Below are 23,083 nucleotides of genomic sequence, written 5' to 3'. Positions count from 1 at the left end.
ACAGAGCTATGGCTTGACCCAAGGTCATCCAGCAGCTGCAAGTGGAGGAGTGGGGAATCAAACTTGGTTCTCCCAAATTAGAGCCCGTGCACTTAGTCTGTGCACACCAAACTGGCTTTAGTCAACCTTATCTGGGACAAACAGACTCTGAAATACAAAATGTTACTCAAGACATTGCAGGATTATTCAAACTTAATTTCCAGGGTTGATAGGGTGGCTATTATGTTGATAAGCAGAATCTCTGTGCTTTTAAGAGCTGAACCAGAGTCATAAGGTCAAAAGAGACTATTCTTAAAGTAGGCGTATTCACTGATGTTATTCAAAGCAAATTAGATGTCACAGATCAGTGATTATGATCTCTTTTTCATACACACACACACACATATATGAGTGAAATTAGCAGACCTATGCAACTACTGTGAAAGTCATGGAAGATCACCTAAGGATAGGTGTTGCCAGATCCCCCCTGGCAACCAGTGGGGTGGGGGCTTACCAGTGACAGGGGGAGGCCTTGGCTGACTCTATTCTTGGCCAAATACCAGAGCATCCGGCATCACCGGTGACTAGGACTGCCAGCTCTGGGTTGGGGAATAGGTGGAGCTTTGGGGGCTGGAACCTGGAGAGGATGGGGTTTGTAGAAGAGGGGACCTCAGCAGGGTACAATGCCACAGAGTCCACCCTCCAAAGTAGCAATCTTCTTCAGGGGATCTGATCTTGGTCATCTGGAGAGCAACTGTAATAGTGGGAGATTTCCAGGTGCCACCTGGCAATTGGCAACTCTACCAGCAATTTTCTATCACTTCCAGTGGGCATCAGAAAAAACATCGCGAGCCTAGGCCTCCCCTGCAGCCAGGGTCCCCCAACAGTCAGCTGATCAGCGACAGGGGGCGGGGGGTCTGGCAGACCTGCCTGAGGAGGACTTGTTGAACCCTTTCGCCCCATGACTTTTCCTCAATTTAAATCACCACCTAAATAAAGTGCCTGCTTGCTGCAGTTTTGTGCGTGCTGATCTAAAAGTAAGGCCCAAACAATTAATTAATTAATTAATTAATTAATTAAGGCCCAAACAAACAATTAATTAATTAATTCAGTGCAGCTTATTTCCAAAACACCATTTTGTGGCTTACTCTGGTTGATGGACCTCAGAGCTTTGCTAAAAACAAAAGCAGACCCTGCAGTTGTGAGATCTGTCCTCCCCTGTCTTAAAAAACAGTCATTTCTGTAATTAGTGTCCTCAAGATTATTTGTTACTATCTTAATATATTAAATATCTCATTATGGTTACAGTATTTGAACACGTTTTCCAGTAAAATTCAGCCCAATTTAACGACCAGTTTTGTTGTTGTTCAGTCGCACAGTCGAGTCCGACTCTTCGCAACCCCATGGACCAGATCACGCCAGGCCTTCCTGTCTTCCGCCGTCCTCTGAAGTTGGCTCAATTTCATGTTTGTTGCATCTATGACATTGTCTAACCATCTCATCCTTTGCCATCCCCGTCTTCCTTGACCTTCAATCTTTCCCAAACGACCAGTTAGTGTTCATCAACTGATCCTTCCTTGTTTACTTGTAAGATCAAAACTACATCCTCCTTACACAGTTGAGCATTTTGTTTTATGGACTTTTTTACCCAAGATCTAAAATTCTTATGGTCTGCCAAGATTTTCTTATGAGTAAATGTCTGGCCTGGGTAACAGCACACCTCCCCCGCCCACTGCCTCCAGATATATCACAGTCAATTATCAGTTACATGATAATTTGGCATTGTGGGGAAAAGTGGGATCAAAGCAAAGAAAATGCTTATGAATTTGAGATGTAAGCCAAAGGGTTCTTGGCTCTTGGCTCACAGCCTGTAGCTTTGCATGTGCCAGCCCCGTCAACCTTGGACTAGCCCAAGATGTGGTTTCATATATTCAGTGGGGTTTTGTCATTTGCTGTGTTTAAACTGCAGCTTGGTCTTTTTAATAAGCTGTTGCGGGTCCCTCTTGCAGACAAAATGGATAAGCAAATAAATACATAAATCTGAAGTCCCATAGGGCTCTCTGCAATCCCATGCTATGCCCAAAATGAATCAGAAAGCACATCGTGGGATTCTCCGTAGCACTACTGTTGGACCAAACCTGAAAAATCTGGGATCTTACAGAATTCTTGGATAGTTAAAGCATTAGGAATTATTTTACTCCCCCCTATTCCCAAGGTCAATGACAGAAACACTGTGTTCAAGAAACAGAACAGAATCTTGGCCCAGAACCAGAGAACTGGATCCTTCATAATCCATCAACAGGGAGTACAAGAATGAAGGGGTATTCAGTTGCTATGATGGAAGAAAATCTGAAGCTCTTTTTAGTCTTATGTTTAGCATTGCCACTAAGGGACAAGGACACGTATTTGTTTGAACATTAAACAAATTACAACTTGGCACAGTTTCTATTTGTTCCACAAGAGCAATCTTTTTTCCCCCAGATTAATATTTCTTCTCCTTCTTTGATTCTGAAGCCTTCTAAAAAATCTCACGGGCAAAGCTCTTTTATGACCAGCCTTGTTCTTTATACTAACAACACTTGGACCCCCCCCCCCCCCCCCGTTTTGAATCTTAAAGTAGGTTTTTAGGGTTAAAGCTTTTTTTTTTTTTTTTTTTTTTTGGAAGTCTCCTTTACAGGCCACCTACATAACTTTCTTTAATTTATAAACTGGAAAGCACCTTGAGTAGTATGCTATTAATGGCAGGAGGAGATAGAGCAGCTGTAGCAGAAAACAAAGCAGTCCTTCGGCTATCAATCATTCCCAAAAGGCACAATAGCATGACTGAAGAAAAGGGCTATTGCATGCCAAGAGAAATAAATTAATACAGCAAGGGTGAGGCTCTAGATACAGTGCCTTCCAATCAGCATCGTCTGGGAGCAGCTAATTTACCTGTGTTTTTACATTAGGGATGACTAACAGTGAAATCCTGTGTGGAATGTCTCCAATCTAAACCCAATAGGTTTAGAGGGCAGTAATTCTGCTTTGGACTGTAAATAATCCAGTCAAGATGGATGGATTCCATCGATGGATTCTTCTGAAATAGATCACTGTGGACATCCACGTTCACAGTAGATCATGCACATCTTTGGGGGTGCTAAAATTGGTATATCAACAGCTTTCAGCACCTTTAAGTTGCATTGTCTTCAATTTTTTTACAAGTATTATTCCAATAAAAATAATGTCCCATAAAGCTTTGACTTTGTTTGAAGCTAAATTAAATATGGTTTAAACGTTATTTTTGTTTCCTACTCTGGTTTCTCTGTTCAAGTCTTTGCTGCGATTTAGAAATAAAATCAATATGAGATACTTTTTAAACGTGTTTACTAAGCACAAGTCAAAATCAATTTGCCAAATCAGACCATGCTTCTTTTATAACATCAGATAATTTTCCAATTCTTATTTTTTCCAGAAATCCACATCACTGTTTTTATATCTGATGCTGGCCAGCACGTCATTCACACAGTATCTCTATATGTAGCCAAGAAAACCATGTGTTTACCCTATTATTACTCTTACTGTGCTTATAGGGTTTGGGAATTTTTACTCTATTCTTCTTTTCGAGAGCCAGTGTGGCGTAATGGTTAAGTGGTGGGTTCTCATCTGGAGAACTTGGTTGGATTCCCCACTCCTCCACATGAAGCCAGCTGGGTGACCTTGGGCCAGTCACAGTTCTCTCAGAACTCTCTCAGCCCCACCTACCTTGTAGGATCCCGTGCACTGCGCGCCGTTGCTCCCCAGCACGATCAGATGCCAGGGAGGTAGGGACGCTCGGGAGGGGGAGGCTGCCGAACTGCGCATGCTCACGCATGCGCAGTTCGGCTGGGGGCCGGGGATGCGCCGGCGGCAAGACGCGCCGCAGATCCCACGGCCAGCGATGATACGGACCAAACGGATGAACCACCTAGGTAGGTGGTTCAGTTTTGAAGCGATTCATCGGGGGAAGGGCCGGATTGGAGACGGGAGCGCAACGCCAGCCAGATGTTGACGTGGGATCGCGCCCGTTTGCTGCGCTTCCAATCCGGCCCACTCCCGGCCCAAAACGCCTCGTATGAACAGGGCCTTGGTTCTACAACCCTAATCCTATTGCATTACTCATTGAATGTCCCATCTGTTGATTATATTGACTCACTTCGTGTTGTCCGCCTCGAGTCCCAAGTGAGAGAGGACTACAAATAACATTAAATAAATAAGCATTTGCGTTTTACATATTATTTTTTTAGTCTAAGATTGTAACAGCCTTTGCTTTTTGTAATAAGCTCTTCTGCTTCTACTACCGCTACTACGGTTTTTACTTACAGGTTTCTGAGCACCTGCCACAGACCCAATGACAGCAAAATACTAATGACATTGCACAAGATGTTATGCAATTAACCCAACTGCACATTGTTGTGAACAATGCAACAGCCCAGCATCTTGAGCAACATTTAACAGAGAACAATCGCTAATCGGCCAGCATGTTGAATGGAGAACACTGCATACTTTGACTAGAATGGAAAATAATAAGCAAACCAACCATTTAGAACCTCCTGCCCCAGTGAAAATTATGCATATGCTCCTCTGAGTAAAGGCCCCAAACGTGACATGTCACTGTTCAGCAGAAATCTCCACAGAAGTAATATAAAAAGTTAATTAAAAATGCTGTGTGGTTATCCAAGGTGTCATTAAAGCTCACGGAAGCACAGCCATTAGAGTGGGTCCACTGGTTTTTTTGGCTTCTTGAAATCCATGTAATCTACAGTTTCACATATCCCATTCACAGCCCCTGGCAGCTGTCAAATCAGCCAACATAATTCATTCTAGAAATCATCAGAGCCTAAATATGTTTTGACAAGGCAACATGAGGAGTATCTGCAAAAGAAAGGGGTAGATGCCCCAAATTGGATTCTGTGATTTTTATGCAAGGTTGCAGGCACCAATAGAAGCTTTTTTCATTCACAGAGCAAACGAAGGAAGAATCAGAATTTTTGAGATAATATCTGGCAGATGCCCCTCACGGTACGATGACTTTTGGGCCACTCCATTTGAACTTTATAGGGAATCAAAGGAGGACAGAAAACAATTCAAGGCTGTGTGTGAAGGCTTCTAAATTACTTGGCTAGGGTCAGGCCTGCTGGTTTCACAAGACACAAAAATAAACATTTATAGACCAGACCTCTTGAGTGAAGCCAAGAAAAAAAATATGGCTTTCACTGGTGAGAAAATATTACTTCATAGTACATTATTTATGAAAGACCAAAACACCTGGGAAAGGGCAGAAAATGAAACAACACTCCTCAAAATAATCCTAAGGGTACATTCAGTGGAGATCAGCAATTGGAGCTTCCACATACCACCACATGTGACTAGCTGACAACCCAAAGATGCGTGGGATGGAAAGACCAGTAATTGTGGCAAATACTTGCCACAGTCCAGTCAGTGACTGTAGGTGGTGCAGGAACCTCTAGATTTGCCTTGAGAAGGTTTTGGTTTAAACAAAACTTGGTCTCAATTCTGGCTCCAGGTCTTATAAACTTTGCCCACTGCCTAATCTGTTTTATCACCAGCCCCAGGCACCAAATGTGACATCAGGGCTAAGGCACCAAATGTGACATCAGGGCTAAGGCACCAAATGTGACATCAGGGCTGGTGACAGCACACTGAAAACACAATATGAACGAATTATCCCAAAGAGTGATGCATAAAACCCCTCTGAGAGACTTTAACTGCCTACTTATAACATTTTGACATCCCACAAAATTCTTCAGGAGTTTTGCCTGAGCAGGAACCTCCAAATCAAACTTCTGAGATAAATTTGGTGGCAACTCCTACAGATAGATCTGGAGGTCACATATACCCCCAAAAAAACCTGTAATCTGAAATCATGACTATTTAGGTAAAAGTCACAAAACCCATCACCATTTGCATCATGTTCAGAGTTTCTAAGATATGCAACAAAATGAACTTAACCTGTACATTTCCCTGAAATTCCACTGATAAATTATTGTTACATTTGTTAGCAGACTCCCCAATCCATCAATTCACCCTTTTTGCCATCAAGTTCCAGCCAATTTATGCTGACCCTATAGAGTTTTCAAGGCAAAAAACCAACAGTGGTTTGCCATTGCCTTCCTCTGTATAATAATCCTGGACTACCTTGGAGGTCTCTCATCCAAGTACTAACCAGGACAGACGCTTCTTGACTTGCAAGATCTAAGAGGGCTACCCATTACCAGTCTAAATTCATATTCTTACCTTATCTTTATTTTCAAAGGCAGACATTTCAAGCTTGGTCCGAATCACAAAGGGTGTAGACAGTCTCAGAAGTACTCGTTCAAATGTGGAACCAATCTTTGGAGAAACAATTTCGAAGCAGTCCTGGAACTTCAATGCCTTGTGAGTGTCACACTTGAGTTGCTTCCTAAGACCTTCTCCCAGCTGCAGCACCAGCATGCTGGGATCAAACATCAGATGAAAGGGGAAAGCTCTGCAGAACGTACTGATGCTTATCCTCAAGTCTGCAGGGGAATGGGAAGTCCCCAGAGGAAGCGCTTTTGTGATATTTGCATTCTCACGTTCTTTGATAATAAAAATGAGGCAGCTGCAGTTGCCTGGGTTGGAGTCCTCGGAACATGGCTCATCATTTGCAATCTGTTCCACATCAACCTCCAGTTGGTAGATCTTCCTTGCTGCTGCCTTGACCATACCCATCATGGCAAAACCAACTATCTGATGTGGGTGGAAGTAGTGGAGCATAAGGTTACCTTCAGGGAGCTCTTTGCATAGGAAAGAAGGGGATTCTGAAGTGGCCTGCCTTCCAACGGAAGTCCTGATGTGTTCCTGCAAGGCATCGAAGCCATTAAAGAAATCTTGTAAGGTGCCACCCACCGCTCGGAGGACTCGTTCATTCTCATCAAAGCAGATGTTGAAGAATTCCACCCCAAATTTCTCTTGCAGTTCTTCAAACTTCAAGCCTACACAGCAATGAACAGGCATATGTCAATACGATATCACCGTTGATTAGCACCAAGGCTTGAGAACATTGAGAGGCAAATTAATACAAGGTCACCTACTGAGGAATATGGCTCTAGAACATAGCCAGCAACTATAAGGATCTACGAATGCAACTATGGACGACAGTCATATCCAGTTCCCTACCTCTGCCCCATAAAATGGCCTACTGGCCAGCCTTGTTACCACAGATGTTATTCCTTCCACTCCTAACTCTTACTTCTGAATCAGCCACTTGGGAGCTAGGAAGTATTCAAGGGGAAACTGGGAGATGAATGCTACAGGGACCTCTAATGGCTAAGGCCTACTCTAAAGACAATGACCAACACTGGGCATATAAGACACACCTGAAACTACCCTACAATTTTATACCAACCATTAGAGGACTAACGAAGATGATGAAATACCCCTCTTCCTGTCAGTAAAAGTGATGCCCACTCAGAAAATGGGAACAGTTCTCACACTGTTCTGAGGCGCCATCAGTCTGAAAGACATGCCAGTAAGAGAGTTATTACAAATACAATGGAACCAGCAACCTCTACAATTTCTTTTTTAGGACACACGCTTAGCCTTTTCAAGCTCGCATCACAGAATCTCATGCTTTCAATTACCGAAAGGTCATCCTGCTAAGAACTGACGCTGTTAAAGCATAGACCAGCAAATGTGGTCTTGCTTGGATGTACTAATATCTTAGTATCTGCTGACTGTGTCACCTGTGCAGGCACACATTTGGCCGGCGCTACTGGTATTGACCTTTAAAGCCTTGTGTGGCCTGGAACCAACATACCTGAGGGACTGCCTCTCCCCATATGTGCCCCAGAGAGTCTTGTGCTCTGCTGATCAAGATCTGCTGGTTGTCCCCAGCCCAAGGGACATCTGCTTAGTCTTGACCAGTGTTCCCTCTAAGCTGAGTTAGTGTGAGCTAGCTCACAGTTTTTTAGCCTCCAGCTCACCCATTTGTGCCTTAGCTCAGGAAGGAGGGCTCCAGAGCAAACTAATTTATGCAGCAGCCAAATTGTTTGCTCACAGCTTTAATGCCAGTAGCTCACAAAGTAGAATTTTTGCTCACAAGACTCTGCAGCTTAGAGGGAACATTGGTCTTGACCAGGGACAGGGCTTTTTCTGCCCTGGCCCAAACCTGGTGGAACATGCTCCCATTTGAGATCAGGGACCTGCAGGAGCTGTTCCACCAGGCCTTTGGCTGAGGCAGTGGGCATCCAATAAAAACCTGGCCTCCCCTGCTGAAATTCACCACCTCTGCGTAGCCAATTAAGATATTAGAGACCCAATAGCACCAGCTTGGAAACCTTGCACACAGACAAAGAGTACAACCTGTTTTAATTTATGTTGTTTTAAATTGTTTTTAATTATTCTGTAATACTGTATCTGATGTGTTCTAAAATCTATGTTGTGATCTGCCATGAGTCCACTCGCAGGGAGGGTGGAATATAAATTGAAGTAAATAAATTAAAGACTGCTGTTGGAGGACTGTCCATTTTACATGGACTACAAATCCTTTCCACCTTTACACAGTTTCTGAGGAAAGGCATCATGTGCATTTTACCCTTCAGTCACACTTATCTGTTGGGGTAACCAGTTTCTCTATTCTCAAAAACAGCGCGAGGGAACAAAACATGTAAAATGATGGCTTTTTCAGGACCACCAAATTCATACATAGCAAAACACTTGCTCTGTGCAAGTAATTCTACATAGTTTAATCGGGCAATGAAAGCTGAGAAGTCCAAGGGTTAATTTTCATGAGGACCATTCCATGCCTCTTTCCCAATAACTGCCTTTCATTCATTCAGTTAGGCTACCGAGGGGCAAGAAGAATGATTTTGTCAAACACAACTAGCTACCAAGAAAGACTGTGAAAAGCAACAAGAGATGGAACTGTGAAAATGGAAAGTTGGGAATTCTCTTCCCCTCCATTTGCTTAATTTAAAATGGAAAGTTGGGAGGAGAAGACTATGTTTCCACTAAATGGTACTCTGATCAACTTATCTCAAGAACTTAACTTCTTTCATGCATAAATCCATGCTACCCACACTTTCACCCATTTGTTCTTTCAGTTTATCATCTTTTCACCTAAGCAAAGATCCACCAGTCTTGGCTTTTCTCCACTTCAATGGAGTAAAGGGTGCTTCATAAGAGGGACTCCCCCAACTTAGACACTGTTGCCTCCAGTATAGGAAGATGCTTGAGTTGCAACCTCCTGATACTGTGTGGTTGGCCATGCCCACCATGGCGGCCATTTTTATGGTGGTGCCCACTACCCATTCTTGAAATTCCATAAGCGCCTGAAGGGTGGAAAGGGGGGGGGGTGACAGACCCCTGATATGGATGAACCCGGCATCCCCAATCCTGTTTCTTTGATGTCAAGCCCTGGCCACACCTGCAAGCCTGGAAAGTGAGGAGGTTTGCTGCCGAACACATTTAGGATTGAAGAACTTTGCTTAGGAAAGAAGGGGATTCTGAAGTGGCCTGCCTTCCACAGTGTAGGTGGTACTCGACATATGTAACAGGCAGAGTTATATCCAGCAAATTATTGGCCGCAAATGAAGAAGCTCTCATGCTGGGCTAAGTAGCTGTGGTTTCTGTTCAGTGCTCACAAGCATGCCAAGGAAAAGCAAGAATCTTACGAAAGGAACCAGATTTTTTCTGCAGCATCTTATTAAATGAAATGCAACATGAATTAGCTACATGAAGAAGAATAACTACCACAGAGAAAACCACATCTTTCATTTCTATCAGAATATTCTATTTCCTAAGGGCATGAATTTAGATACTTGGAACAATATAAATATTCAGCAGCCCATATGATATCAATAAAATCCCCACAGAGCTGCCAGGAACACTGTACAATTTGGATGGCTCACAGTCTTCTGAACTTGGGAGAAGAGTGTAATTAAAAAGTTTTATGCCCCGAGGCGTGAGAAAAAATGGAGAAAGGTGGAAACGGGAGGGCAGGGGAAAAAAGACTGTTTATCCACACACAAATGGGGGAGAGAAGGGATTAAAATCACAAGGCGGTTTTCCAGATAATGCACATTGCTTGCAGTATTAATGACTTCATCAGGCTTTTCAGCCAGCGATCTACTCAGTGGATAACAAAGAAGAATCAGGGTCTACAAGCTTCGTCAAGCCTTGCCATTCACACATCAGCAGAACATGAAGAGGCTAGATGGCCACTTGTCAGCAATGCTGATTCCGTGAACTTAGGAAGATCACAAGAAGGGAGGGGACAGAGGCTTAAAAACAAAGAGAAGCCAGTGTTGGATCAGGCCAGTGGCCCATCCAGCCCAACACTTGTCACACAGTGGCCAAAAATACCAGGTGCCATCAGGAGGTCCATCAGTGGGGCCAGGACACTAGAAGGCAAAAAGTTGTCTTTTTGCCCTGAGATAGCCCAGGCAATCCCAATCTCATCAAATCCCAGAAGCTAAACAGGGCCAACCCTGGCAAGTACTTGGATGGGAGACCTCCAAGGAATACCAGTGATGAGAGGCCAGAGCATGCTATCAAGCCACTTCTCTGAAAGTCCTCCAGGCCCCGGTAGGAGTTGTCAGAGATCACCATGACTTCCAGGCACTGGCACACACGCACTCATACACACAATGGGGGGGACCCAGAAACAGTTATCTCTGCTGCAAACAAGCCAGCATGTTATTCCCATAGCACAGGGGTCCCCAAAGTCGGTCATCAGTGCTTAGTTCTTGTGGCCCTTTCTTACATGCCCAGGGAAATGCTGATTGCCACTTTGGGGTCAGGAAGCAATTTTTCTCCAGGCCAGTTTGGACAGGGATCCTGGAAGTTTTTTGTCATCTTCTGCGCATGGAACAGGGCTCACTGGGGATGGGGAGGGAGGTATTTGTGAATTTCCTGCATTGTGCAGAGAGTTGGACTAGATGACCATGGAGGTCCCTTCCATCTCTATGAGTCTATGATTCTAAGAACCACAGCAAACACTGCAGCAACAACCCAGAGGTATACAGTCCTACCCTAACCACATTTACTCTGAAACCAACCCTATTAATATCAATGAGATTAATTTTATTAGATTTATAGCCCGCTCTCCCCTGCAAATGGGCTCAGAGAGGGTAACATCCTGATAAAACACAATATACAATCTAAAACATTCACAATTCAAATACAGTAAATTCAATAAAATGATAAAATACCATAAACAACACTACTAATACATGGGTGCAAATTTTCAGGGGAGTAAGTATCTAAAAACTGACTGATATGAAGGGAAAAGGGGGGAGGGGAAAGGGGAGAAGGAAAAGGGGGGAGGCCAATCAAGATGGAAATTTTTTTTTACTTCCGAGTCTATTTCTCTAGCATTACAGCTGGGTAGACTAATCCTATGAATGTTTAATCGGAATCAGGGGCCACCAAGTTCAAGAGTGCTTACTACCCAATAAGAATGCACAGCAGCCACATGGTATTGTCTTGTGGGAGGGGGCTGTGGCTCAGTGGTAAAGCATCTGCTTGGCATGCAGAAGGTCCAAGGTTCAATCCCCGACATCTCCAGGTGTTTTTTTTTAAAAAGGATTAGGTAGTAGGTGATGTGAAGGCCCATTGCCTGAGACTAGAGAGCTGCTGGAAGTCTGAGCAGACAGTACTGCCCTTGATAGACTGATGATCTGATCCAACATAAGGCAGTCCGTGTGCTCATGTGTCTGAGGTTTGGTGGATAAGGGGGGGATTTAATTACCGTTTTCAGGTCAGCCTTCAGTCTTGCTCTGGAACCCACTAACAGATTATTCTTGTGCAGGGTTGCCAGCAGGCCTTGGGGAAAAATGCCCTGTCCCTTTGACAGAGGCTTAATATATGTGGACATGGCTAGCTGAAGCTTTCCCTGTCATGAAACTAAACAACATAAGCTGGCAAATAACATTCTATCAAGCCTCCATTAAAAGGGCAATTTTCTCCAGGCCAGTTGGCAACTCCACGCACAGGTTAAGGCCAGCCAAGCATTTTAGTTTGAAATCTCACCAATCACAGTGACAACATTTTAGCCCCGGGCAAAATTACCTAATAAGAATGTAAGGAGAGCCCTGCTGGATCAAACCAAAGGGCCATCAAGTCCAGCCTTCTGTTCACACAGGAGACGACCAGCTGCGTCCAGGAAGCCCACGGACAGGAGAGACTGCAGCTGCAGCATCCAGCCACTGTGCTTCCCAGCCACTGATTCAAAGAGGCATACTGCCTCCAGTACTGGAGGAGGCAGATATCCATCCTGACTAGTAGCCATTGTGACTAGTAGCCGTTTACACCGCCATCCTCCATGCATAGTAATTGTCAGGGTCCCTGTGCATTTGCCTTTTACAGCTCGCCTGCCATTGAGAGAGGAGGTTCCTCTCTCTCTCTCTCTCTCTCTCTCTCTCTCTCTCTTTGATGTGGCCGGGGGTTGTCACCTTAGCGGTGCCAAATGTCCTGGCTTCTCGAATGTCTGTGATCCTGTTTTCCTTGCTATGTAGAGGCTACGTGCCTATGGGGGGGGGAAGCTGACTGTTAGTTCTGGTGGGCAAATACCCTGGGGTGATTGGGTCCTGAGCATTAGTGCCTTACTTGAATCCACAATACCTGCAACCTTCGCACGTTCAACTTCAGTCCTAACAAAAGATGTGTCCTGGATGGCAGCTATCAACTGTCTCAATAAAGTTAGCTTTCTTCAAACTGAATGGTGTTGAGAACTGATTTAACCAAGATCCTGACATTGACACGATGAAGAGACTTGATATATGCATCCTAGTGCACAAACCTCAGGGGGGGGAAGCGGACTGTTAGTTCTGGCAGGCAAATACCATGGGGTGATTGGGTCCTGAGCTTTACTGCCTTACTTGAATCCACTATACCTGCAACCTTCGAGTGTTCAACTTCAGTCCCCACAATAGATGGTAGGTATCTATCAACTGTCTCAATAAAGTTAGCTTTCTTCAAACTGACTGGCGTTGAGAACTGATTTAACCAAGATCCTGACAGTAATATGACCCCGTGATAATGAACTTGCCAGCTGCCAAGGCAGAAAACACACGTTGTGCTCATTACAGAAAACTGCAACCACCTTTGCAAAATATAACTGGGGGGAAATAACCCTGTTTCACTTGGTCACAAACTCACTCCTTTTTTTTTTAAAGCACACTTAAGAGGCGGCAGGCAAAGGGGCTCCGCGATGTTTGCAAACAGCGAGAATTTCCCCCCACAGCTTTCGACACACTACGAGGTTGAAGTGTGAGAACTGCGAAGCAGCATGGAAAAGCGTTCTCGCTGCCTGCAGTTTCCTGGAAAGGCACTAAATAAGCAATCCACTAGTAAAGTCATCCTGACAAGTCCCAGAGAAATGAATGGAAAATCTAGAACACAATTAACCGGAATCTTCTCCTTGAGAAAGCCTTTGAATGGGGCTTGCACAGAGATAATAGTTCTGGTTCCCTTCTTGGGAGCCAAGAAAGTGGAAGGCATTTCACATCTTCAGACTACCAGGGAAGCAACTGTGGGGAAACAGGCAACCAAACCAATACAGGTAAGAAGAATGTATCTGTATGTTTGGATATAGATGCCAGCCTCCAGGTGGGAGCTGGGGGTCCCCTGGAATTACAGCTCATCTCCAGACTGCAGAGATCAGTTCCCCTGGAGAAAATAGATGCTTTGGAGGGTGATCTCTATGGCACTGCACCCCACTGAGGTACCTGCCCTCCCCAGGCTCCATCCCCAAATCTCCAGGAGTCTCCCAACCTGGATCTGGCAACCCTACCCTCCCATCCCCCGCCAGCGGCCACGGGGGACCTGGCAACCCTAAGAGGACACGCACACAGAAAGAACTGCTGGTGTGTGTGTGTGTACAGGGAGAAGTCAGTGAATAGAGGAAAACGAAAGGGGGGCAGAAAAACAAGGGGGTGACCTTTACTCTGAAGGGTAAAGAAGATAAGAGAGTGGCCTACTCCAAAGATGGATCCAAAAGAGAAGAAGAGATCCATCAAGGTAAAAAGGACAATGTTACATCAAGAAGGGAAGGGATTCCAGAGTTTTATGGTGGGAAGGGGAGTAGTAGTATGGCGCTACTAGTGAGTCAATACAGCAGAATTAGAAGTGGGCCCCGCATCAAAAAAGATTGAGAGCCACTGATTTAGGAGAGACATCAATCTCTGCTGACATCTGAGCATTCCACACCTCGGGGGGTTTTATGCTGAGAGATGCTTACAGAGTTCGCCACATCTGTTTTTCTCCATAGGTTTGGGGGGGTCTCCTTTGCACATGGAGTTTCCTGGAGTTCAGTTTGCATCTTTTTTTCTCACAGCTAACAGATACTCAACAACACATACAAGCGTTCCATAAATAAGTACAAAGAGGAATCTTGATGGGTTCAGACAGTTGTATCAACATTCTTCTCTGGATTGTAATGTTATCAATGCACACGTCTGCAAACTAAAAACCACAGCACATTGTGTGTGTATGAAATCCAGAATTTGTTTTAGAAATTCAGCAAGTTAAACCAATTAGGCAGCTCAGAATGGAACACGGGGCACAGAAAACTCAAAGGACAATGGTGCAGTAGGACAGGGGAAAATCTGCTGAGCCCCTCCTTAGATTTTATTCCTAAAGCATACAGGAAAGAAACCCAATGAAGAAAAAGTTCATTAGACCTCTTCTGTATTTTTAATGCTTTAATATTTTGTTTTTATGTCCGCCACCTTGGGGACTCTGAACTGGGTGGAAAAGAGGCATAGAAGTATTTCAAATAAGTAAATGAGTCCACAAGGCAGGGAGCTGAAGGAGCAACCTCAAACAGATATACAGGTGCACCCTAGTTATACAACCCTACTTTGTAATACAGTATTCAAAAGCCAGTTTCAGAGGGACATCTATGTCAGTCTGCTGCAGCCAAACTAACCAGCAGTCTGAAGATGAGACAATTAATGTGTCCGGAATTTTCATCAGCCAAAACCATCTGTATCACATGCATGACAAAGGTGCCACATTACACTCTGCTATTTACCGGCAGTGGATTGCACCAAAGCAACTAAGAGAACAGTCCTAAACACAACTACTCAGAATGCTACTGGGGTCTATTCAATGGGGCTTACTCCCAGGAAAGTGTTCTTGGGATTGAACTATAAGAGACTCATCTAAGACTTTGTAGCCCTCAAACAAGAAAACAGTGTCCCCTTCTAAGCTCTGATCCAGCAGCTTTGGTACTCATGCTGAGGCTCCAAAGCCAAAGGAGGGGCTGGTGCATAGTGTGCAAAGTCATGGAAAGCACCACATGCACTGGAGAGAATGCTCAAGTCTCCACTGTCAACAACAAAGAGCGGAGATCTGTGCCTGTTCTTGAAACCCAAGCAGAGCTCTGCATTGTGGCCTCTAGGTACTAGCACACTCAATTATATCAACAGAAACAAATATGTTGGTATTCATCATCTGAAAGCACTGCACGCTGAATATCAAATGCAGTGGAATGACAAGAAGGGATGGCTGCTGTCTGCGCCCTGATTGTGAATTTTTGGGGAGCGTCTGGACCAGAATGCTGGACCAGATGGACTTGAGATGTTTTATCAAGCCATTCTATTTAGGGAACAACCTTGCGACTGTTGCATATCAATGGCAGAGATTTCAAACTAAGGTCTGCAGAATGGAGAGTTGTGGGTAAAGTACAATGGGCAGGAAACTCAAATGGCCCCTTCCCCATAATAAAATTAGCACAACTGCACACAGTACCGAGTATATTTGCTGTACACTGGAGAATTCCTGAGACATCTTCCGTTTCATCATTGCCAGAGTTGTCTGCATAGGAGCATCGGTTAGAAATATTGTGGAAGTTCTTTTCTGCATCCCTGTAACTAGAAAACAACAACAACAAAAATTGGTATCCCAGAGCAAAACAAACATCAGCTAAGATAATTAGAGTTATCAAACATACAGAAGAACAAGCCTTCCTAAAGAACAATCTGCAAAGGGAAGACTTGCCTCAAACATTTTTTGACAGTGTGATTTCTAAAAGACATTATATACTTATTCCAAAACTTTTACTAAAGTTCTTCACCAAAGGCTCCTGCATAAAAACGTAGCATCCACAAGGCAAGAGGGAAAGTCCTCTTATCCACAGAACACATGGAGACAGCAAACAAAGTGTTGTGGTCAGAATGCTAGACTAAGATGTGGGAGACCCAGGTTCAAATTCCCACTCTGTCATGGAAGCCTGCTGGGTGACCAGGGGCCAGTCATACACTGTTAGCCTACCCTATCTCGCAGGGTTGTTGTAAGAATAAAATGGAGGAAGGGAGAATGAGGCACACCATCCCTGAGCTCCTGGGGGGAAGGGCAAAATAAAAATGTATTAAATAAATACATGCCTTAAAAAACAGCAAGCAGGAAACAGAAATAAAAGAAAGTATTTAGTTATCCATAAAAAACAAGTTTCAGGTCTAGATAGAACCTTGGCCCGATCCAGCAGGCTTTTCGTTTGGAGTGAAAGAAAATGTTATCTATTGTACTGCAGCAGGTCATGTTGACTATAGTAAGGACACTGGGGACATTTTGGGGAAATGTCATTAAAAACTCCTGGTGTCAAGCCTAGAATGGATGCAGCTGTTTCTGAATGGGTGCTCCCCATAGACCGAAAGCTGATGCTCTTTTGAAGCACCTGCTGCTCCAATAAAGTGGAGGAAAGTCAGCCTCGGCTTTTTGCTTTGGGGAAGATGCTTCGTCAAAGAACCAAATGTGTGCCAGAAGGAAACAGATGGAGGGGGCACTTAGGCACCCACGGGCATCACATTGATTCAGAGACACCCCTTTTCAAAGGTAACATTTAGCTCTGTCCAGAGAAAAAGGCAGGTAAAAGTATCTTTGTCCCTCCAGTTTAGGAGGTGCATTTTAAATCCCAGAAAAGACACAGCAAGAAACAGTTTCCCTCTTATCCAGCAGCCTTCCCCCAGTCTTGCTAGCAGCTTCCTGGGACTACTTGCTGGCTTTGTACAAACCATGGAACCTCCAAATCTTTTGTGGTCACATCCAGTGTTCCCTCTAAGCTGAGTTAGTGTGAGCTAGCTCACAGTTTTTTAGCCTCCAGCTCACACATTGTTGTCTCTGCTCAAGAAGGATGGCTCCAGAGCAAACTAATTCATGCATGAGCCAAATCGCTCACTCACAACTTTAATGCTAGTAGCTCACCAAGTAGAATTTTTGCTCACAAGACTCCACAGCTTAAAGGGAACATTGGTCACATCCATTCTGACCCAGTGTGGGTTTGGGGGAGTGATTTGCCCGGATGCCTCAGTAGCAGCACTTTATCTTTTTTCTACCTAGGGCTTGCCCCGTGCATTACAGGAGGTACAGGAAGCTCGGAGGGATGAAGAGTGCATAGAAAGATTGTTTCAAGGCGGGAGAGCCATATAGGGAGAAAGAGTTAAATGCTCTCCCGTGTTCCACTTCTCTCTTGCAAATGGGGGGATGCCATCAATGGGGGGCAAAAAAAGGCAACCAGGCAATGAAATCCAGCTCAGCTGAGAATCCTTTCTCACGGGAACATCTGCATTTCATTTTCACTGTCCTTTGTATGAATCCTCAGTTCCTGTGAGCTGCTCTGGATGCCAATTTTGGCTGAAATGCAGGATACAAATATTAATTTATTGATAGACTGATTAATTAAATAGCCCCACCCCACCACTTTGCCGCACAAGAATGGCAGCTAGGGCTCCCCCGAGCCATGTCTCCCCCATAATGCATCTAAGGGCCCCTAGATAACTAGCCACTTTTCCCCTGATTATCACTGACTTTTTACAAGAGAAGAAGAGAAGAGATTGGATTTATACCCCGCCCTTCACTACCTGAAGGGGTCTCGTAGCCGCTTACAAACTCCTTTCCCTTCCCCTCCCTCACCCTGTGAGGTAGGTGGGGCTGAGAGAGCTCCTTCAAGAACTGCTCCTGAGAGAACAGCTCTGAGAGCACTTGTAACCAGTGTTCCCTCTAAGCTGAGTTAGTGTGAGCTAGCTCACAGTTTTTTAGCTTCTGGCTCACACATTTTTGTCTTAGCTCAGGAAGGATGGCTCCAGAGTAAACTAATCTGTGCAGTAGTCAAATCACTCGCTCACAAGTTCAATGCTAGTAGCTCACAAAGTAGAATTTTTGCTCACAAGACCCCACAGCTTAGAGGGAACATTGCTTGTAACTGACCCAAGGTCACACCAGCAGCTGCATGTGGAGGAGTGGGGAATCAAACCCGGTTTTCCCAGATTAGAATCAGCCCACTTAACCACTACACCAAACTCCTGCTGCCTGCTTCCAGGAACAGGGGAGCTTACCCCAGGCAAGAATTCCCTGCAGGAGATACACAAGGGGAAGCTGAACGGAGACAAAGGGAGGAAAGGACGTGATCCCATGGAGTTTTAAGAATGCAAGCTTTCAAGCAGAGGCGAATGACCGCTCTCTGCCAGAGAGTTTTTCCTCCCTGTCTCCCACCTCTGTTCCATATTCGGCATCAGCCTATGACTAAGGCGCTACCCGGGTGACTCCCCAAGCAACAGTTCACTCTGCCACTCTACCCCAAGGTGTTCTCCAGACGTGCCAGCATTATTAACACCAAGGAGAGGGCGAGAGCTCAGCTTGACGAAAAGGTTATGGAATACGCAAGGACAAATCTCTAAAGCGCAGAGGATTTCAGAAGCCTGGCCTGAATTTTAACACACACACTCTTCTGACCCAACTTGAGCAGCACACAGAAGATGCCGGTGCACCTGGGTAATTATAAAACAGTCAAAGGTGCCTATCTGACATAGGCCATTTGTCATCGCCGTTTCGCTGAGGCAGCTTTGTGCCTATTATACCCATAAGGGCAGCAAATAGTAAGAAGCAGAATGTGGGGCGGGAGAGGTATGAAAGCAGAAGGGATTCTTGAGGTGAATACTTCAGAACACCCCTTCTAAGAGGCACCGTTAGGGGAGGCCTTGGCCCAAGCCCTGTTTAATGGCCCTCTGGGGAAACGGGTTGGCCACTGTGTGAAGCAGGATGCTGGACTAGATGTACCACTGGTCTGACTCAGCAGGGCCTTTCTTATGTTCTGATGCTGACAAGTTAAATAGGACTGTTGCCCGTTGATAGCTACTAAAATATGACTAGCCCTCCATGCGTGGTGGCTTGGCTTACAAAGACTAGCACAACAACAATGAAAAAGAAGCATAAACAACCACCAAATAAAACTCCCACTACAGCAGTGACGTCAGAGATCACCTGCTATCAAACAACCTTTAAAAGGGGCCAGCATGGAAGCACTCATGACGTCTTCAGAAAGACATTCCAGGGGAGCTGAACCACGCCTGAGGAGGACTAAAGGCCAAACCAGACATGACAGTGTCCACAGGTCAGACCCATGGAGGCCACCACCATTTCACAGTGATTTTACCCAAATCTGACCAGGCTGAGACACCCTTATCCCACCTGCCATTGCACAATTTCTAGCTGCAGGCAGGAGGCAATGAAGACATTTGGACACTTGGAAAATGTGCCTCGAGGCATTTTTTAAATCACTTTAAAATGGTGGCAGCATCCACAGGTCCAACCCATGGATGCCATCACATCTAGTTTGGCCCTGAGTTTGGACTGGGGTTGCCAGCTCTGGGTTGAGAAATACCTTGAGGTTTGGGGGTTGTAGCTGGAGGAGGGGTTAGGAGGGAAGGGACTTCAGTGGGGTATAATGCCAGAGAGTCCACCTTCCAAAGCAGCCACTTTCCCCAGGCGAACCGATCTCTGTTGCCTGGAGATCAGTTGTAATCCCATGGGATCTCCAGCCACTACCTGGAGGTTGGCAACTCTAGTTTGGGCTGTGGCAGATATTATAGATCTGAGGGAGGGGGCAGTCAGAAGGAAACTCTGCGATGATTTTGCACCAGCTGTAGAGTCCAAATCTGCAATAAGGGCAGCCTCATGTAGACAGCATTACAGTAGTCCAGTCTCGAGGTGACCATAGCGTGGATCACTGAAGCCAGATCTTTGCGTTCAAGGAAGGGAACCAACTGCCTAATCAGCCAAAGATGATAAAAGGCCGAGTTGGCAGTGGCTGCTACCTGGGCCTCCATTGTCAGGGAGGCTGGATGCACTCCCAGACTCCTAACCTCCGGCACTGGCACCAACGGCACCCCATCAAAGGTCGGGGGTAGGATCCCTACCCCTGGTCCGCCCTGACTCAGGCACAGGACCTCCGTCTTCATCAGATTCAACTTCAGTTGGCTCAGCCTAAGCCAACCAGTCACATCTTGTAACACCTGGTCAAGATCTTCCGGTTTGGAATCGGACCGGCCACCCAACAACAGATAGAGCTGGGAGTCATCAGTGTACTGGTGACAGCCCAGCCCTGTCTCCATGCTATCTGGGCAAGGGGGCCCATGTAGATGTTAAATAACATTGGGGACAGCACCGCCCCCTGATTCCACAATCAAGCGGATACCTCCGGGAGAGCTGTTCACCCAGCGCCACCCTTTGTCCCCGGCCTTGGAGGAAGGAGACAAGCCATTGCAAGGCAAGCCGCTGAATTCCAACGTCGGCGAGGCTGTGGGCCAGTAGTTGATGGTTGACTGTGTCGAACACAGCTGACAGGTCCAACAGCAACAGCACTGCCGATCCGCCTCGATCCAGATGCTTCCGGAGATCCTCTGTGAGGGCGACCAGTGCCGTCTCCGTTCCGTGACCAGGGCGAAAGCCGGACTGGAAGGGATCTAAGATGGAAGCGTCATCCAAAAACCTCTGGAGCTGCATCGCCACCGCCCTCTCTCTATTAGCTTGCCCCAAATAGGGCAAGTTGGAAACCGGCCGGTAATTCGTCAATTCGGCCAAGTCCAAAGTTCATTTTTTAAGGAGAGGATGTACCACTGCTTCCTTGAGTGCTTCTGGGAACAGCCCCTCTGAGAGGGACTGGTTGACAATTTCCCTAAAGGAACTGTTAATGGAACTGTTACTTTTATCTAGGGTTGCCAACTCTAGGTTAGGAAATTCCTGGAGATTGGTGGGTTGAGCCTGGGAATTCCTGGAGATTGGTGGGTTGAGCCTGGGAATGCTCATGTCGTATCAGCATTCACCAGTGCAACAAACTCAGACTGCAAACTATTTTCAGTAGGAATTAGGTTATGGGCTTATATGTTTCACAGAACAGAAAGGCAGTCTCACGGAGGTCTGAAACCATTTCTGCAGGCAAAAATAGCTGACCCATTAACAAACAAGCCATTACACAATTCTCTAGAGGAAGGGCATGGGACTCTGGATATGCTTAATTCTGTCCCCAGAAATCAGTTATTACACATTAGGTAAATTCATTTCAGATTTATTTCTTATTATTGCCATTTTGTGCAGTTAAAGAAGGTATGCAAATCAATGTACAGGACTCCACACACAATTAAAACATTTATAACACTACACACCAAGAGAACTCAACAGGAGTGTGCATTCGGTTTATCCGAGCTGGAAGCACACACACACACACCCCGAAAAATACCTTACTGGTATTTTCAGGTATTTTTTCAGCAGGCTATCAGCTGGGTATTTATCCGGCTATTCGATACAGCAAGCCCAAAAAATCCCAAAAATATTTGGGATTTTTTGGGGGCCACTGGATAGCTGGTGTCAAAGGGTATTTAAAGGGATTGCAGTCTCTTTAAGCACCTTCTGGGTGAAGCCGCAGCTTGGAGAAAACATTTAAAGAGACTGTGTTCCCTTTAAATGCCTTTTCCCCCTCCTTTGGAAACAATGCAGGATGGGGGCACCTCCTTCTGGAGCCCATAGAATTGGACCCCCTGGTCCAATCTTTTTTAAACTGGGGGGGGAGGCTTGAGGAAAGGCACCAGCAGCTATGCTATAAATTTGGTGCCTCTACCTCAAAAAACAGCCCCCACAGAGCCTCAGATGCCCCTGGATCAATTCTCCATTATACCCTTACTACCCTTATTATCTACTTACCCAATTGCCTGATGACTATAATGGTCCCCATAGGGTCTAATGAAGGGAAAAAATTCAGCAATCCCAAATATTTACCAAATCTGAATACCATACTGATATTGGGATTCGGGAATATTGGGAAATGACGATAATTTTGGGGTTCAATATACCCAAACCCCAAAAATACTCTAACTTTGTTCTGTTTCAGAATATATGACAAGTGTCTGGTGAAATTACTGAAGCTGCGGGGGGAGCTGGGTGAGACCTCAGGAAGTGGGGCCAGTTTGGTGTAGTGGTTAAGTGTGTGGACTCTAATCTGGGAGAACCGGGTTTGATTCCCCACTCCTCCGCTTGCACCTGGCTGGATGACCTTGGACAAGCCATAGTTCTGTCAGAGGTGTCCTTGAAAAAGAGCAGTTTCTGTCAGCACTCTCTCAGCCCCACCTAACTCACAGGGTGTCTGTTGTGGGGAGGGGAAGGGAAAGGAGTTTGTAAGCCACTCTGAGACTCCCTTGGGTAGTGAAGGGCGGGGTATAAATCCAATCTCCTCCTCCTCCTCCTCCTCTTCACTGCAGTCCCAGCCCAAATTAGGATCTTGCACACTAGCTATTTTTTTAAAGGCACCTCAAAGCTCCATGTACAGAATTTTCAGTGGCTTGTCTAGCTACGCAGCTACTGACGAGGGAAGGCAGATTAGCATGTGTGAGAGCAGGAGGCGATATATGCATCAATCGCAGGGGGCAGATATGGCAGATTGGTGTAGCAGTCAGAGTGTCCAGCTAGGAAGCGGGAGACCCACAACTGGATCTCCACTCTGCTGCAGAAGCTCACTAGGTAACCTTGAGCTAGTCTCCTTCTCTCAGCTTAATTTACCTCACAGGAATGTTGTTGTGCCGGAGGGAGTAAGCAACTTTGTAAGCAACAGATCATACCTGTATATATACAGGGTGGCTTGTTAAATTAGCATGCAAAATAGTGAAGATAAAAGGAATGCATAAACACACAACACACACACACACACACCCTGTATATATACAAGCATGATCTGTAATTCCATCTCGTTGTCTGAAGAAGTGTGCTTTGCACACAAAAACTCACACCTTGAATAAAACTTTGTTGGTCTTAAAGGTGCCCCACTGGACTCCAACTT

General features: G+C 45.4%; 1 protein-coding gene across 1 annotated transcript in view; it reads right to left on the bottom strand.

Annotated features, from left to right (window-relative positions):
* The window catches only part of GUCY1A2 (guanylate cyclase 1, soluble, alpha 2), a gene marked incomplete at its 5' end in the record, with an annotated part of 237,962 nt that overhangs the window by 190,100 nt on the left and 24,779 nt on the right, over nucleotides 1-23,083 (bottom strand). Inside the window, 2 exons of the mRNA XM_015426580.1 lie at nucleotides 6,253-6,971; nucleotides 15,733-15,854. Of these exons, the coding sequence (XP_015282066.1) occupies nucleotides 6,253-6,971; nucleotides 15,733-15,854 (841 nt within the window). The remainder of the gene's footprint in view (nucleotides 1-6,252; nucleotides 6,972-15,732; nucleotides 15,855-23,083) is intronic.

Source organism: Gekko japonicus, unplaced genomic scaffold, assembly GCF_001447785.1.
Source record: "Gekko japonicus isolate JY-2015 unplaced genomic scaffold, Gekko_japonicus_V1.1 scaffold1525, whole genome shotgun sequence".
Taxonomy (NCBI): Eukaryota; Metazoa; Chordata; class Lepidosauria; order Squamata; family Gekkonidae; genus Gekko; species Gekko japonicus.
This window is presented reverse-complemented; position numbering and strand designations above follow the sequence as displayed.